Source organism: Calliopsis andreniformis, chromosome 5, assembly GCF_051401765.1.
Source record: "Calliopsis andreniformis isolate RMS-2024a chromosome 5, iyCalAndr_principal, whole genome shotgun sequence".
In the NCBI taxonomy this organism is placed as follows: Eukaryota; Metazoa; Arthropoda; class Insecta; order Hymenoptera; family Andrenidae; genus Calliopsis; species Calliopsis andreniformis.
Window position 1 is genome coordinate 10,967,144 of NC_135066.1, and position 16,899 is coordinate 10,984,042.

The 16,899-nt window shown below is 39.5% G+C and overlaps 1 protein-coding gene across 2 annotated transcripts in view; it reads left to right on the forward strand.

Moving 5' to 3' along the window:
* The window catches only part of LOC143179433 (follistatin-related protein 3-like), a 36,033-nt gene extending 19,470 nt beyond the window's left edge, over positions 1 to 16,563 (forward strand). Inside the window, exons 2-4 of one of the 2 annotated variants that reach the window (XM_076378658.1) lie at positions 12,402 to 12,590; positions 13,767 to 13,985; positions 15,912 to 16,563. In XM_076378658.1, coding sequence (XP_076234773.1) covers positions 12,402 to 12,590; positions 13,767 to 13,985; positions 15,912 to 16,297 — 794 coding nt within the window. In that variant the 3' untranslated portion in view covers positions 16,298 to 16,563. Of the gene's footprint in view, positions 1 to 12,401; positions 12,591 to 13,766; positions 13,986 to 15,901 lie in introns of both variants that reach the window. The other variant, XM_076378659.1, reaches the window with a different exon arrangement.
* The last annotated feature ends 336 nt before the right edge of the window (positions 16,564 to 16,899 follow it).

Here is a 16,899-nt window from a genome sequence, read left to right on the forward strand (position 1 = left end):
GCTACTACGCTGCCTCGAATTTTCTGATACGATAATTACCCTCAGATAGCGTAATTACGATTCGTTTCTTTGGTAGACGGGGGACCCAACACCGAACGTACTCCTGTTTCTGTGACTGTGGGACTGTGCAAGGTGTCGGAAGAAGGTGATTCGAAATTGTGAAAGTTTGGACTAATTGGTGATCCCGCGTTCCGATAATGTGGCTACTTGTGTGTTTCTACTTGGCTTTTGTCTTATTGTTGAGTGACGAACTGACATTGGGGAGATTGGATTGAGGAGATTTGGACTCTCCAAATTCTCGAGTTGAAATTAAGGTATAGTTTCTAATTACTTGGTCAAATTATTAATACTTTATTAGTATGATAGGGGTAGGCTTGAGGAAATTTGTGGAGTAAATTTTTCAACTGTGTTCTTTGAGAATTTGAAAAGATTGAAAATTTGTATTTTGTTTGAATTGATAATAGATTCTTATATTGGTATTTACTTCGAAACCTGAAGGGGAAATAATCATCAAAATAATTCACTTAAAATTCACATCACATAATTTGATAAATAGTGACTAAGGTCTTCGTGAAAATAGAATGGAATGATTCATGAGTTTAGTCGATTCGAATTATTCATACTTAAATTCTCATCATAGTTTCCAGTGAACTGTTACACTTGCTAATCTCAGTTGGTATGCAACGATTCAACATTTTGAGTGATATCTTCGTCAGGAATGATAACTTCCTACAGCTCCGCGAAAGAAGCATACATAACTTTCAGGAGTGGAACCGCAAAGTTGGCGGTAACCCAGTAAATGTCGCGACGTTGCACGAACATTAAATTAGGTAATCCATCGTCAAAAGTGGACTCCATTTCCTCTGTCCTATGAGGAAAACTGCGGTACAAAGTTTGCCAGTAGTGCGACATACATTAGTGGCGGGGAGGGAATTCTAAATTTAGAGATTACTTTTATCAAAGGTAGCTCTGAGATCTCCTGAAAGTTTATTTTCCATTATATCTACGTTATAAACTGTCTATTATATTGCATATATCTGTGGTTGTAAGGCAAAACGACTTAAGTCACATGTTTTAATTTTCGAGATATTAGCGTTTCAAATTTTCAGCTTTAATACTGTCTTATGAATTTGTGTCTTATTGAACCATTATTTTTAGATGAAAAATTCTTTTAATCTCTTTTCTTCTTTCTGAAAATATAAATTCTATGCTCTAGATGTCCATTGAGTCCTTAACTTGAATTTTTTGAAAATGTAATATAGGTTGTTTAGCCTTACAACCACAGATATAGTAGAGCTCTGATTAACTTTATGACTATTACCAGAAATTATAAGTATCACCAGCATTCTAAGTATATTCGGTTCATAGACAGTGCCATCTTAATGTACCTAATTAATACCCACTTAAAACTACCTTCCCATATTTTAAGACTTATACTATTATAAATATCGATAGAATTTAATTAAAAATCTTAAAATCGTTGACACTCGAAGCATCCTTCAATGAAATCTCGAAAAATGCGCCATACCGAGTATGAACCAATGCTTAATAAGAAAACGAAAAGGCGATCGAAGCACTAGATTGATCGGCCCGAGAATCCCACGAACTCCGATACCTGTGCTCATTTACATCCCTGTTTACTCGCAACCGCTCCAGTACATCCCGGATTTACAAAAAGTTCAACGACTATCACCTTCCTGCCATACACTGCAAACAGAGTCATGCCACAGGGAAAGGATTAAAAGAGAAACCGCAAGAACACCGATACCCAAGTAAATATCGGACTGGCCTGACGGCGAGAGGTTCAAAAACTTGGGTGCAGGTTCGCCAGAACCGTGTTCTCCGTTTCCTCGAGCCCGCGGAACAGAGCTGGGTGATGTGATAAAAGGGGGAGGAAAAGAAGAGGGGGCTGAAGGGAGAAGAAAGGGGGCACAAAAGGAAGGTGCAAAAAGGGGAGAAAAGGGGAGCCACAGAGAGAAGGAGCAAAAGGGGGAAGAAAGTGGAGAAAGAGGGTCCACAAAAAGGGGGGCAGAAAGAAGAGAAAAAGGGAAGAAAATGGGGAAAAGGGGGATCACAAGAGAAGGAAAAACGTCTATAAAAAGGGGATAACAAACAGATGGATCAAAAAGGGGAGGAAAGCCTAGAAAAGATGGACCACAGAAAAAAAGCAAAAAGAGAAAGAAGGCCTAGAAAAGGTGGGCTACAAAAACAAGGTAAAAAGAAGAAGAAAGCCTAGAAATAGAGACTCACAAAAACACAGGTCAAAAAGGGGTAAAAAGCCTAGAAAATAGAAGCCACAAAAGGACGTCTCATAAAAGGGAAAAAAGCCCAGAAAAGATGAACCACAAAAAGAACTAATAAAGAAGAGAAAAGCCTAGAAAAGGTGGCTCAGAAATTTCAAAATAGGAAAAGAAAACCTAGACAAGGTAGGCCACGAAACACGATTCAAAAAGTAAAGAAACCCCTACAAAACAAAATCTCACAAAAAAGCGACCAAAATTTAAAGAAAGACGCTCCACCCAAGACTCTCGCGAATCACAGGAAAGAATGAAGGAACAAAATACTCTGTACTCTCGCGTCTCAACCAAGAGCAACAGCCGAGGGGCGGGGGAAGGGTGACGCGAATCGTGGAAAGCGGAAGGGCTCGAAAGCGAGAAGAAGACTTGGCTCGAAGTTTCGTGAGCTCGTCCGGGTCCGTGGTCGCAAATAACAGGGGACTCTAGACGATACACAGAGCCCGCACGTCGGAGTGACGCACAGTGGGCTCGCTGGCTCTCCGCGAACTGCGAGAGGGGCGAACCACCGGCCCGCCGAAGGGGGAGAGTGGAAGGGGGCGACGCGAGTGCATTACGCTAGGGGGGGAGCCGAGGAGCGGTGCAGAGGTAGAGGAAAAGGGGGATAGAGAGAGAGGGAGAGGAAGAAGGGCGTAACTGGGCCAAACGGTGGCTGTGCCGCGGTCTAGACACGCCGCGGCTGGGAATTAATGCTCCGTGTTCGCCAGACTTTCCTTTTCGCTCCGTAACAAACTGCCGCGGTTTCCGTCGTAATCCGTGACGTCTGATGCACCCGACCGATCGCTAATTACAACTCCGCCGCATCTGCCAGGGAAATTTCACGGGGAACCGGGTCGCGGGAAACGAACGACGCTTCCTGCATGGGGAAAAAAAGTAACACCACAATAGCCGAAGACTTCAGCCGTTTCGGCTCAAATGCTCGGGTAGACGTAGTCGAGTTAGAGCGACCTGGACGCTTAAGACGTTTTAGCTTTGCAGTAGCGAGTCGTGTCTGTAACATTTTTGCTCAATAGTGAGGTAAATTTCCTAGTAGACGACTATGTCCTGATAGCTGGACACTAAGAGAATTTTCTGGCGTCGTGTGACAGTTAATGGGAACTATAGTTACGTTTCTGATAAATGACATTGAGGTATTCGTGCTATCATTTAGGTTTTAGATTTTCTTTTTATCAGCACAGTGAACGAACCGATGACGCGGCAATACATGTCTTCTTATTTGTGAAGATGAGAGACTGTCAATCGTGATTGTTGAGTTGAACATTTTTTACAATTGTAATAAGTATGCGATTTTTACGTATGCGTTATAAATATTAAAGTATCCCATTGGGTATTTTGCTTATTCGTCGAATTGAATGAATATAAATGAAATTCAGGGATAGACGATGTTATAACAGAAACACTAAAACAATAATATTATGATTATCGTGACAGTGACAGTGGATGTCAGGATATTAATTGCAATATTGTATATTTTTCTTATGATTTTATTCCAACTTTTTGCGTATAATGATATCAAAATACAGTGGTGTGTTGTTAAAGTCTGAAGTGATAGAAAGTAGAAAACGGAATGAAAAAGCCTAAATAAATATGTGCATAGTAAACTAATCGCACTTGAGACATTCTGTTTTTTATCAAAAAGTATTCTCTGACAGCTTCACGAGACAGCCGAGTTGCAAATCTTGCATTTCTGTTTACTTGTCCGTACAGATGATGAATATTCATAGCGCTTGCATTTGCATAAGCCTAAGAAACCATTTTGAATTAATACAGAGGCCAAGGAAATGCCCTAAGTAAGATGGCTGCAAGTAAATGAAACCGCAATTAATTCAAACAAGTCTCCATGTTATTAGATCCCATTAAATCTCTTTACATACTAGTTTCTGTACATGGACCTTTGGGCTTACAATTTAGAACATGGAATATTTTAATAATAATTAATTTGTAAACCCACGTTCATTGCTTCTAAATTTGTCCTATTTAACAATCATATCAATATTCTATGTACTAATAATAATTCTATCTAATAATAGAAATATATTACGTGGAGTCTGTCAGGCTTCACGTCAATATGTATTTAAGTATTAAAGCTCTCCTTCAACTTTAACACACCCTACGAATATTTAAATCCAGTCTCAGATTTTCACAATCGTAAAATATTAATTTATTAAAATTTGAATGAAACAACACACAGTATTCTTTCTGCTGCAATTTTTACAGTCTTACTCGTTCGAATTCTGCGCGGGCAGATATTGTACGTTCTTTTCCTTTAATATGTATCTCTGCATTAAAGCATGACAGCAGTCGATAAACCAGAGATATGCGGTTCATGTGGTTACGATCGTATCGATTATTATGTAAGGTGGATACACAGGAGCAATGAGATTCAGTAAGTAATAAGAACCATCGTTGATGATTCTTGTCGCGAAAAATATTATATCACAATCCTTTGGTATAACACTATCTAGCTATAATCACTTCCAAAAGCAATTATCGATTTCATACCCGTTTGAACATCCTGGTCTCCGATAGAACATTAATTAGCTCACGATCGAAAATAACTGAAACCTAATTAGCAAAAGGAAAACCAAGATTCATTTATTCTGAAATTGAGAAAGTCTGACTTATTTTACGTTATTTTATCGCAGTCATTAATTTCGAAACAATTCGACGTATTTTTGACTAATTAAGCCCGATTGGCGAAACGAGGGAATCGACAAGTATTCGATTGGCTGAAGACAGTGAGTCGGGCAAAGACATCTCGGTCGTTCTTTGACCGAAATAAAAATAGGCGCTGCTTGATTTTCGTCTGTGTGAAAGACATTTCACGCGATGTTAAGGGAGGTCAGTGGCAAAGGCGAGCGTGAAAATGGGGTTAGCCTCTTCTAAGAATTTTCCCAACGCTCTTTCATTAGTTAAGTGGCAAGATAGATTGAAACATAATAATTTTAATTCGAAGACAGTTAAGCTTTTATTTACCACTTCCATTTCTAAGAAAAATTCTTTTCGATAAAAATTTCTGTCTCCTTTTTTAAAAAAAAAAATAAATACTCCCGAGAAAATGTTTGTTTAGGTTTAATTAAAGATTAATAAAGAAAGAAAGTGCTGGGTGACAGTCGAGATTCCTAACAAGATTTTCACGAACGTTTTCCAGTGACTAAACGAAGAATCGATCGAAACGGATTCTAGGACACGAATATACTCGCTGCACGCTGTATCGCTTGATTATAAAACTATTTTTATTCGCGCTCGTAACACGAACCACTCGAACGAAAACCGTGCTGAGATCGAAAGGTTCTACGGCTATTTTAATCGGCAACAGAACGTCATGATTCTGTCAGCTCATCCTTGTTACGGGTTCAAGAGGCTTGGACAAATGAACGTTTTTTAAAATCGCGATCAAGGTGATATGGAAGGTATTCTTATTGGCAGATTCAACTCATATCAGTTTCTTAAAGTGAAAATCTGTGAAAATGGAAGTCGCTATCATAAAATGAAATATTTTTTTTTCCTCATCTTTATACAAATAAAATATTCTCATTTGTCGTTTTTTTCTTCCTAAGGGACCAAATTTTGTTTTAAAGTGCGCTAGAACGATCGCGTGCAGAATTCAAAACCACTTAGTAGTTTTATTCAATTAAACATCGTAATTCAACTCCAATGTGTGCTTTAAGCCTCGGATCTCGAATTTCGCGCGGTGTGGTAAAAAAATACCTATAAGCGAAAGTCGTTCAGCACAAAACATCGTATTAAATCACTTTAGTCAATATATTCACTTCAATGTTACTTCAGAAGCAGTAGCTGGACTACAATAAAACAACCCAACGAACGGTAAACTTGCTTGAAACCGATACCACCTTAACTTCATCTTACTTCTCACTACGTTAACACTTCACTCGAGAACCTTGATGTTCATGATTTCGAGGTCCGAAAATTAATCAAGTCAAGTGTAAAGGTTGTTTGCACTTGCGGTTAAGATTGCATCGTGTCTGAAGATTTATTGCAAGCTGTGCGCGAAATCTCGGAGCCCAATTTTAGGAGGAATTGAGCTTTACAAGTTTCTTAATTCATAATGGAAAGTTGTACTCACTGCGATTAAAAAATTGTATTTTCTTAATTATTTAAAATTTGAGGACTCGATTATTGTTTTAACCTGTGGATACTGGAGTTTTTCGAAAGAAGAGAAATTTATGGAAACTATATAACTTAGAAAAGCTACCTATATTCTATGTATCTTAGTCATGAGATACACTAATTAGAAATTAGTTAGTATTTTTAGAACTGAGTCAAGAAAATTTCGTGTAACACATTCAAAACATTTACCTTTGATAAATTCTGAAGGCACAATAACTAAAAGTATCAAATTTAGTAGAATCTCAAGTTTCTGCCAAGTAAGTTTCTTATTTTTACGATATTGAAGACGTACAAAAAAATTACTGTACCAAATAATCAACATAGAGGATCTTCTTTCAACAAAATTGAAAACTCGATATCCACTAACTTCATTCTTATACCTACAGTCTCATATGCTCCAAGACTTAACTATTGGAGCTTTAACAAAATCCTAAAAAACATAAAAAGAACTTTCACCAGACTACCTTAACCCCTTGTTAACCTTTTTAATACCTTACAAATTTTCTAGGTACTCCGAAGAAATACCTTGAAAAATATCTGTCCTGTATATCTATAGTTCTAAAGCAAAATAACCTAAGCCACATATTTTTATTTTCAAAATATTGACTCTTCAAGTTTTCAACTTCGACACCTATTCATACACTTGTATCTTCTCAAACCCTTAGTTCCAAATAAAAAGGTTCTTTTAACACCCTCTTTTCTTCCTCAAAACACTTCTATATCCTAGCCCTCAATCAAGACCTCAACTCAAGCTTCTCGAGAACGTGACACAAGTCATCCCTTCTCCCATCCACAGATATAAATCTTCCCAAATTTCTCGCCTTAAAAAAACCCTTGCATTCGACCCAGCATCTCGCGTTATCGTAGTCACGGGTTAACGGGAGTCTCGATCGGCAGACGGGGAATCGATTCCGCGGCGCGCGGAGGTCTCGTCCCGATCTCGGGCGAGACGTGCAACGTCCTTTCGGCGCGCGCGCGCGTGCTCTCTCCGAAGGACGAAGAGGAAACGAAGGAGGGAGGGAGGTCCGCGGCGTCTGACACGTGCTAAACGATCCCTCGGTCGCGTCGGTCGGTCGGTCTCGCGAGAGGCGATCGACGACGGTACCGAGAAACGAATAAATGCGCTTAGTCGTTGCACGGCTGCACCGCTGCACCGCTCTCCCTCGTCGCCCCCTCGCCTCCCCCGTCGGCCGTGGCCGCCGCCGCCGCCGCGGACAGGGGCGAGACGCCGCGAAATACGAAGAAATCGAAAAAGGGGACGGACGAGGAGGCAGCGTGCGCGGCCAGGAAGAGCTGGAGAAAAAGGAACGGCCGGCGGCGGAAAAAGAGGAAAAAGGGCGCGTCGACGGGACGGCGGAGGAAGGGGGAGAAAGGTGAACGAGACTGGGGGCAGGGGGGATTGAGGAGGACGGGAGGGGGAAAAAAGGAACGCGGTTACGTATACACAGTTCGTTGCCAGACGTTGGGCCCAGGCTCGCGAGGAGAACCGCCGGTTTCCGATTGCATTATCGCCCCCTGATTAATCGGCGCCCGAGGTGTTCCATTGTCTCTTAGGGACGTCTCGATTCTGGCCTTTTTACGCCGCCATGCAAAATCTCGTCGTGGTTTTCTCTCTCTTCTACTGATCCCTTGAGAGCTGATGTATGCTTCCTTTTTTTGGATAATGATAAAGTAGTTAGGGCGATGAGTAGTCCTGGGTGGAGTTGGTTTTTTGAATTTGGAACCTTTTACGCCATCGTGCAGGATCTCGTCGAGTTTTCTCTTTCTTCGTCTGCTGCTTTGGGGGGTGAAGTGTCCTTTCTTTTTTTGGTTAATGGAGAAGTAGTTAGAGACATAAATATTCTTTGTTAGGTGCTAGTTTCTTAGGGTTTTGTCTAGAATATTGGCTTTGAGCTATAGTCTATATGTAGATCACAGTAGAAGTTTAGGTGTTTAGGGAATATACGATGTGAGGGGGACGCTTTTACTTCGCAGTAGATAGAGTCAGTGGTCAGACAGCGAGTATTCTTTTCACTACATGTTTTTCTCAAACATGTATCTCTTTCACGCATTTTAGAATTGCGAATAAAGTCTATTTTATATTTTAAAAAATTTATTTCCAACTAGTACTCGACTCAATATAAAACAGCAGATCCTTTTGTACTTAAACGAAGGGAACAATATTTATGAGAAAAAGGAATGATACTATTTCCTTAATCACGAAATCTTATAATTATGTTAACCCTCAGCTGATACGTTATCTCTGTTACCATACATATAACGTGATATGGTTATTATAATACCATTACAAAAAAATAATTTATAGTATCGCACATAGAATTCACATCTCCTCACTTTAATCATTCTTACTTTATTTATAGTTTTCATGCTATAAATAAAACATCAAATTACTATAATTATTGTTAATTCATCATAATAATTAAAGATTAACTTCAATCGCCCTGCTGAAGTTTCTTAACACCTTTCCTGACATAAGGGCACTTCCTTAATTGGATTCACTTAGATTGCTACCGTGCATCACAAGAAATCTGATTGCAACATGTACCCTCGGCTGCAAGGCACAATATGCACACACACGCACGCACTTACACAGGCCACAAAGTGCATATAAATTGCAGAGATCAAATAAACATTTCATATCGCTCCGCCCACAAAACAGGCCCCAAGAAATATTCGTGACTTCTTTATTAACGTGTTGTGTATTTGCGTTGGATCGAGAAGGTTGCAGTTACAGGAGCAATGAATCAGTTTCGAATTATTTTATTTATCATATAGTTGCGACCACGAGCGACGTTATTAACTAATCCACTGGAGGCATTCCTTTATAACCGTTCAATGACGTTTATTGTTACAACCACTTACGACCGTAATCGCTTTATAAACGCGTTTTAAACACACGCCTTTGTTATCGACGTCGGGGCAGCTCTTTAGCCGCGATCAAAGAAAACGTAAGGAAAGCAAGCAGAGATCCCGGTAACTGATCTGTTGATCTACGAGCTGCAGCATGCTTCAAATACAATTGAGATTCCTCCGTCCACTTACCTGCATATTATCTCCTTCGAATCTGTTGTCTAAGGCGTCTTTTATTCCTATGATTTATGTATCTCGCGTTTGTGCATACGATAAGGCGGATACGTGGTACTTCATAATAGACAAAAAACAATTTTGCTTATATAAACGTACTATGTACTATGGGGCTGTAGTTTTTAGAAGATAGTCTCTGCTTCGAAACGTTAGCAAGATAATAATTGATTTACATTAAATACAAATTTATTAACTCTTATCGTATCTAGATAGTGTCATTCATAGTTCTTTAAGAATTGGAATTCAGAAAAATAAAACAAATACGTAAAGAGATTTAAAAAATTTGTATATTGAAGATTTGAATATTCGAAAATTTGAAGAGTTTGAAATTTCAAGGTTTGAAAATTAGAAAATTTAAAAATTTAAAAACTTTGAAATTTGGAAGTTCAAAAATTTGAATTTTACTAGTTTAGAGATATAGTTTTAGTATATCCAAATGACCTTACTTCTTAAACTATACCTTAACGAAGGTATTATTAATTATAAAACTTTGTTACTCCTTATGTTGACTTTTTATTTCACAAAAATCGCCTAACCCTTACCAACATCCAAATGTATTTTGTATGCAATGCATGCAGACGATCTTTAAATACACACAATCGAAAGTGGAAGTAATTAGTAAGTTCGTTGGGAGGCTCATCGTGGCGGAGACGTTAGCGTCTCCCGCTAACTCGTCGTCTTCGAGGAATTTTACCCTAGTCGAGAGTTCGGCAAACAATGTCGACTATTCCTAACTTGTAGCCAGGAATTGAACGAGGCCTGTGTGTGCTGACCACACAAGTCCGAGTACTTTTGCACACGGAGCTGATGTGGAACGTTTCCTTTATGAATTCATAGTGCAGAAAAGTACTGCGTTCGCTCCGTACTCTGTATACAATAATATCATCAAAATACTTATAGAAATACCGTACAATTCTATTCACTTCGCTGTATCATCAACTTACTCAGCTATTTCAATATTCTACAAATTGATATTCTATTTTAACTTTATTTCACTCTGTGGGACATTATTGGGTTAGTACATAAAACTGCCATTTTACATGGGGAGAGTCATTCAGAATTAGTTCCCTGTTCTGAAATAATCGTATTCAATTTTTTCTTATCCTTGAGTAATTTTGGGGTGCATATTTATTTGGCACACCATTGATGATTATTCTTCTTTTTCAAAGAAAGAGCAGGAGACTCCTCCTTTTCAGGATACTGAGGATACTGAGGATACTAAGTTTCGTCGCAGAGAACAACGTTCTTTCAGCAGCGTCATGACACGTCAGTCAAGCTTTCTAACGAATCTCCCCACGATTTCGCGCCAGGCCTTGTTCCACTTTTTTTTTCCCCCGCCCCCTCTAAACGGTCACCATGCTGTCCCGTCTATGGCGTTAATTAAAAGTCCTTAGAAGAATTTTCCCTCGCGACACGTCTCATTAATGGGACGTTCCGCGAATACTGATACAGCCAGCTGTCTTCCATTAAAGAGGGACGCGTACACGCGGTTTCGCGTTACACACGTAGCATAGTTATGGCTATGATTACGCGCGCGCTATGAAGATAAAAAGAAAAAGAAATTCCCGATCGACGATCCTCGGTGATTCCAAAGGCCTCGAGGCTCCCCCCATTCATCGTGTGGAATTTTACGTTTCGGTTTTAGAGAAGTTACTGGCCTCCTTTCCTGCCTGTCCACTTAGCTGGCGGATCCATGGTCGATCTTATCGGCGTGTAATTTTCACGTGTATGAAGAAATTATTTATACCCGATTAGCTTTTTCTTATCTATCCATCTATCTATCTATCGAATTACTGTAATCAATTTGAGCTAAATTAGTTTAGAAGATTGTGGTCGTATATTCTCACAGGTACTAGCTCGTTTCAGCTTTTTCAGCCTTGCGAATATTTCTCTCCGCAAGATTGCCTCTTAATGGGTACTTTGATGCACTTTCTTCGAACGTAATAATTTATTGACGAGATTATTAGACAGTGGTGTCATGTTTCGTTTTGTTGGATCTGTCAAATTACTCAATTTACAGAACTGAGAGTAAGAATTAAAAGAATGGAGAGGTATTAATTTTATCTACCCTATACATATAAAGTGACAAAAATTAGTAAGAGAGCACTGTTTCTATTATTCCATACGGTGAGATAAATTCTCTGTACCAGAATACAATAGCACCTCCCATAATAATAGAAAATAGTTTCATAATAAGGTAAGTGACCACAATTTCGCCATTGCGTTCAAATTTCCTATCTAAGAGAAATCCATGAACTAAAAATTAAAATCGTAAAGTAGCATTAGTGTCCTAGGCGTCAGATAAAACCCTGAAACCCTTCATAAAACAATAAAGTAGGCGTTCAGAAAAATTATAAAACGCTTTAGACTACTGTTACACTGGATGCTGATGTTCTGACGAATATGTCTCAACTATTTCTGTGGTTACAAGGCAAACCAACCTATGTCACATTCTCAAAAAATTCAAGTTAAGAACTCAATGGACATCTATAGCATAGAATGTATATTTTCAGAAAGAAGAAAAGGCATTAAAAGAATGTTTAGTATAATCACAGCCTTAAACGTTAGCATGTCGAAATTGCGATCACCTACCTTTTAACCCTTAACTAATACTGTTAGTCTGTGAGACCACAATTAATTACTTATTTATATCTATTTCCCTCCTTGCACGACTTACTGGCTTCTCAAGAACAATAGATCTTGATATTTTATTTGCCACATTTATGTTACTAATAATGCAATAAACAGCGGTCTGTGAGGTCACTAATAATGATTACGTAAGTTTCAATAGGTGCAGTAGTTAAGGGTTAATAAAAATAGAAAAATAGGAAATAGTTGCTTGAAAAGGAAATCGACACAGAAATTAATGTATTTCTTTTATGTTTGTTACAGGCGGCATATGCTGGTCTTCTATAAGCAACGGCCGCTGCAAGGAACTACTGTCGCAAGGAGTGACCAAGGAAAACTGTTGCGCGTCTAACGCGGCGGCGGCGACCGCGTACTCCGAGGAGGATCTCGATAGCGGAAGCCTCTTTTTTTGGAGGGTACTCGGAGGTGGCGTGCAGTGTCGCCCTTGCAGAGGTAAATGGACTAATTCGTTTTCGACAGATTTATTAGTCATCTTTGTAGTGCTAGGGATAGTCTATGTAAAGAGACTCTAGAAGCAACAGAAGCTTGACTCAATTCTAAAAGATTCATAGATCTTTGAGAATAATATTTTTGATGCAAGAAGTTGTTAGAATAAGGGCAAGGGAAATATAATTCTTTTATTGCTTTTATTGGTTTCACTTTTTACCAATTTTTTCTAATTTTCTTAAAAATACTGGGAACTTGAATTAATTTCAAGAATCTGTGTTTCATCTTGAAGTCTTTATCATTTTATTTTGAATTATTTTCTTGAACATTTTGAGCTTCTAAGTTCAGATTATTCTGATTAAAAAGTCTGAGATTTCGTTCCATATTTGTTTCATTTTGTGAAATTCTGAATCTAAATTGTTAAAAATATTTTATACCGATAGGTGTACCTTGTAACTTGTAAATTAATGAGATAACAGCGTTATTTTAAATTCTATTTATAGTGTTCGAACAACGGGAATCTAAGTAAGACACGGCGAATTTTTAAAGTTTTATCAATCTTTATAGAGTCCTCTTCCCTCGTCTTTTACGTCACGTTTTATTACGCTCAGCATGACAAGCAGGCATAAATCAAATTGATTCGCTGTTTTATTGACGCACACGACTGTTTTGCAAATTTCAATCTCTTTATTAGTATTCTAGACGAGCCGCTGACAGTTTCGCGTAACGAGCTATTTAGAGGTAGCATAGTTAAAGCTACGGAACGCAAATAAATCTTAAGAATCAATCAGCTAGTGTTCCGCTATGAAGTAGATCCAAATAATGAGAATAGAAAGGTAATGAAACTAACGAATCAGAAAAATAAAAAGAGGACACCGTGCAAAAAATTCCTAACACCATCAACAATTTCACATACATAAATAAAACGAGAAAGCCAAATTCCATGAGAACTCTACTACCCAAACTCATCTACTTAAACATTCATTTTTAAGATAAATTCATCTAAAAAAGAAACCCTCGTGAAATGAATCCCTCCTTGATCCACTATCACAAATCTCCAAATTTTTACCGACACTTTCAAATTCAATTTACCACTGAAACTTATTAATAAGGGACTATATAGAGAGTCGTTTCTCCTAAAAGTTGGCTTGAGATAACATCAAAAATTGTTTCCCTTGGCAGAAAGCTGCGCGGAAGTGAGGTGCGAGGAGGGGAAGAAGTGCGTGGTGCGCAGGGGAAGGCCAAGGTGCGTGTGCAGCCCCGAGTGTAAAGCGCCGAGAGGCGGAGGTCCGGTTTGCGGAACGGACGGCAAGAGTTATAAAAATCTGTGCAGGCTGAAGAAACGTGCCTGCAAGAAAGGAAGCCACGAGCTAGCGGTCGCCTATAACGGCCACTGCCAAAGTGAGTATGTATGACTGAGATGATGGAATCATTATCACGCTCGCGTTGCGATTGAATGGACACCGAGAGTGCGTCACTCGATTCTATGAACTTGAAGTGAAATGCAAAGGGAAGTGGTGCAAACGATTACCTAATAAAATTGGTGAACGTAGATGGCATTGTGAAAGATCTTTATGTGATCCTAGGCAGAAGTTTATAGGCACAATAATCGAATTCTTGGAACATTCAACCGCAACGTGGATGTTAGACAAAATTCGCGTCATTCGTTCCTCAATTCTTTTTGGATTTATGTCGATGATTTTTATTTCTCTTGATAACTTTTGTCCGATAATCTTGAATCGTTTTAAGGTTCAATAATCGCTCTCTGTACCTACTTTTATAGGGTTGCAGGAAGAACATAGAAAGCTCTTCTAAACAGTATGAAATGATCTCGATATAACCCGAAAGATTGAGGAAAGTATTTTTCGCCGTTTCATCTTGCTTAAAAATAATAAGGGGAACTATATTTCATTTTTCACGCGTGTTTTAAGGAATATTTATAAATACTATACCTGATAAGTCAAATAATTTTTTTACATTGTCTCACCTAAATTTTTTGAAATCAATTATAAAAGTGTCGTAGAGTATACAAGCATTAACTTAACAATTTACAAGATTGTTCGTTAGTTTCTTTAAACGTAAAATCGAATGAATTCGCAACTGCAATAGAATACGCATATAATGAGTCACAGAGGCATTCCTACCCCCTTCCTCAATTTACACTCTTATACATACGTAATACTTTCGCTACAATTTTTAACAACTTCAACTTAAGCTACTGATATAGAAATTAAATCGGTGAGATGAAAAACAGTATAAGTCGAAAATCTATCAGTTTCAAAGAATCTCAAAGCTATATCTGAATCTCAAAGCCAAAGTATAAGTACTGTCACACAGAAAACAAGTGGACTCAATATATTCTGACTCTGTGGTTCAGATATAGAGTCTTAATAGTAATAAAATGATTTTTAGCATTTTATTAAAGCTGCTATAGACTTTAACGATACTATAGTTCAGAAGTAAATTTTAATTCTTTTACATTAAATAAATGGTTTGAACTTCTATCGAATTTGCTATAATTTAGCTTTGTTAGATTTTTAGAAATTGGTCATAAAAACAAATCTATCTGTACTGTCTATCTAAAAATTAAATATACTGAAAGCGATAAAAAAAAATAAAAATTCTGAAATGATATATTTCTAAAGAAGATTAGTATTTCATATAAATTACAAAATATCTACGATACTAAAATTCTATTGCCATTAAAAAAGAAAGAAGACATATGTCAATGTCTTCCAAGGGTCTCATCCCAAGAGAGCAGACTAAGTTTCATAAAAAAATTAATCTTAACGTGTCGTTTGTCGTGGTAAAAGCAAAACATACTACTTTTCGCGCATAGAACCGATTCGTGTTATTCTTCGCGATAAACTTCTGAACCATACTAGTTTTCGTCTCGAAAAAGCGCAGTGCACTATCCTCCATCACTCCATACGAACACATGCTACTCTTCGTCGCGAAAATCGGAACGTGCTATATTTCCTTGTTACAAAGCCTGAACTTCTAATCTTCTAACCGCAACAAGACTTGCTACTCTTCGTAACATACGTCAACCTGTAGACTGAACCGAAGGAAAATCTCCATCGCCTCGCATTTGTCTCGAACACGCATTCCAAACCCACCCCCGCCGTTGGGTCACCAACTTCCCTCCCCCCTTGGAATTCCTCTGTGACGCCGTGGAGGATCGCTGGAACGATTAACCTGTCCCTCGAAGAAAATCGACGAGTCGGGTGGGCGCCGCGTGCAAGGAAACGGCTCGCGGGGAGGGGGCCGCGTCTATCACGGGGGCGGTTTACGACTGTGCGTAATAACGTGTAAAGTGTCGAGCAGGTTCGTGCGCACGGGTCCGGTGCGGCCAAGGCCGGAGCTGCCTGTTGGACCAGAACCTGAGCCCGCACTGCGTGAGGTGCGCCCGCAGGTGCCCGCAGCCGCCCCCGCAACAGCGAGCCGCCGCACGCCCCGTTTGCGGGGCCGACGGAAACACCTACAAGAGTGCCTGCCACCTGCGACTCGCCGCCTGCCGCGCAGGTCGCGCCATTCCCGTCGCCTATAAGGGCCACTGCAAACGTGAGTCTCCGTTTACCTCTTGCCTCCCCACCCCATCCCCCTCACCCCCCTGTCTTCGTCTTTCCGCCCCTCCGCACCGAACACTTTCTGCGCACCCTGTCCTCCGCACCGTGTTTCACTCTGTGTTTCTCTGCCTCACCCCCTTTTGACTTCGCCAGCCTGTTGTTCGATCTCCTCCTCCTCCTCCTCCCCTCGCCACCCCCACTCGGCGAGTTCTTTTGCTTTTCTTCTATGTGCCCCTTCTCTAGCCTCTGTTTGCCCTTTCTTGGACTTCTCTTTGGTCCCCCTTTAGCCTCTCTTTGCATTCTCCTTAGCTGCTTTTTAGTCGGTTTGCAGCGCAGCGGTGCGCAACTCGCAAGTTGTGACCCTTGGTGAAGGGAGGACGAGGGGGAATGAGGGAGATCGTAAATATCGAGTGGGAGACGTTGAGGCGCTGATATGGGGATTGGGTGAGATTGGGGAGGGACGTGGTTTCGAGGGGGTGGAAGGGAGTTTGTGAGCGATTGGGGACTACTGTTTTTGACGATTATTAGTGATGGTCGATTTTTAAGATTGAAGTCTGAAGGAGATTTTTTTTATTTGGGGTTTCGTGGGGTTAGTTAGAGTCCTTTTTTATTTTAGAGGAAATGTCTGCGAGGGTTTAATGAGACATGAATCTGAGGTGAGATTGTTGGAATTTTTTTGGTGTGAGCTATGAATATATCAGATGCTTTTTATGTTTTTGTTAGAGAATGTAATATTTTCAACAATT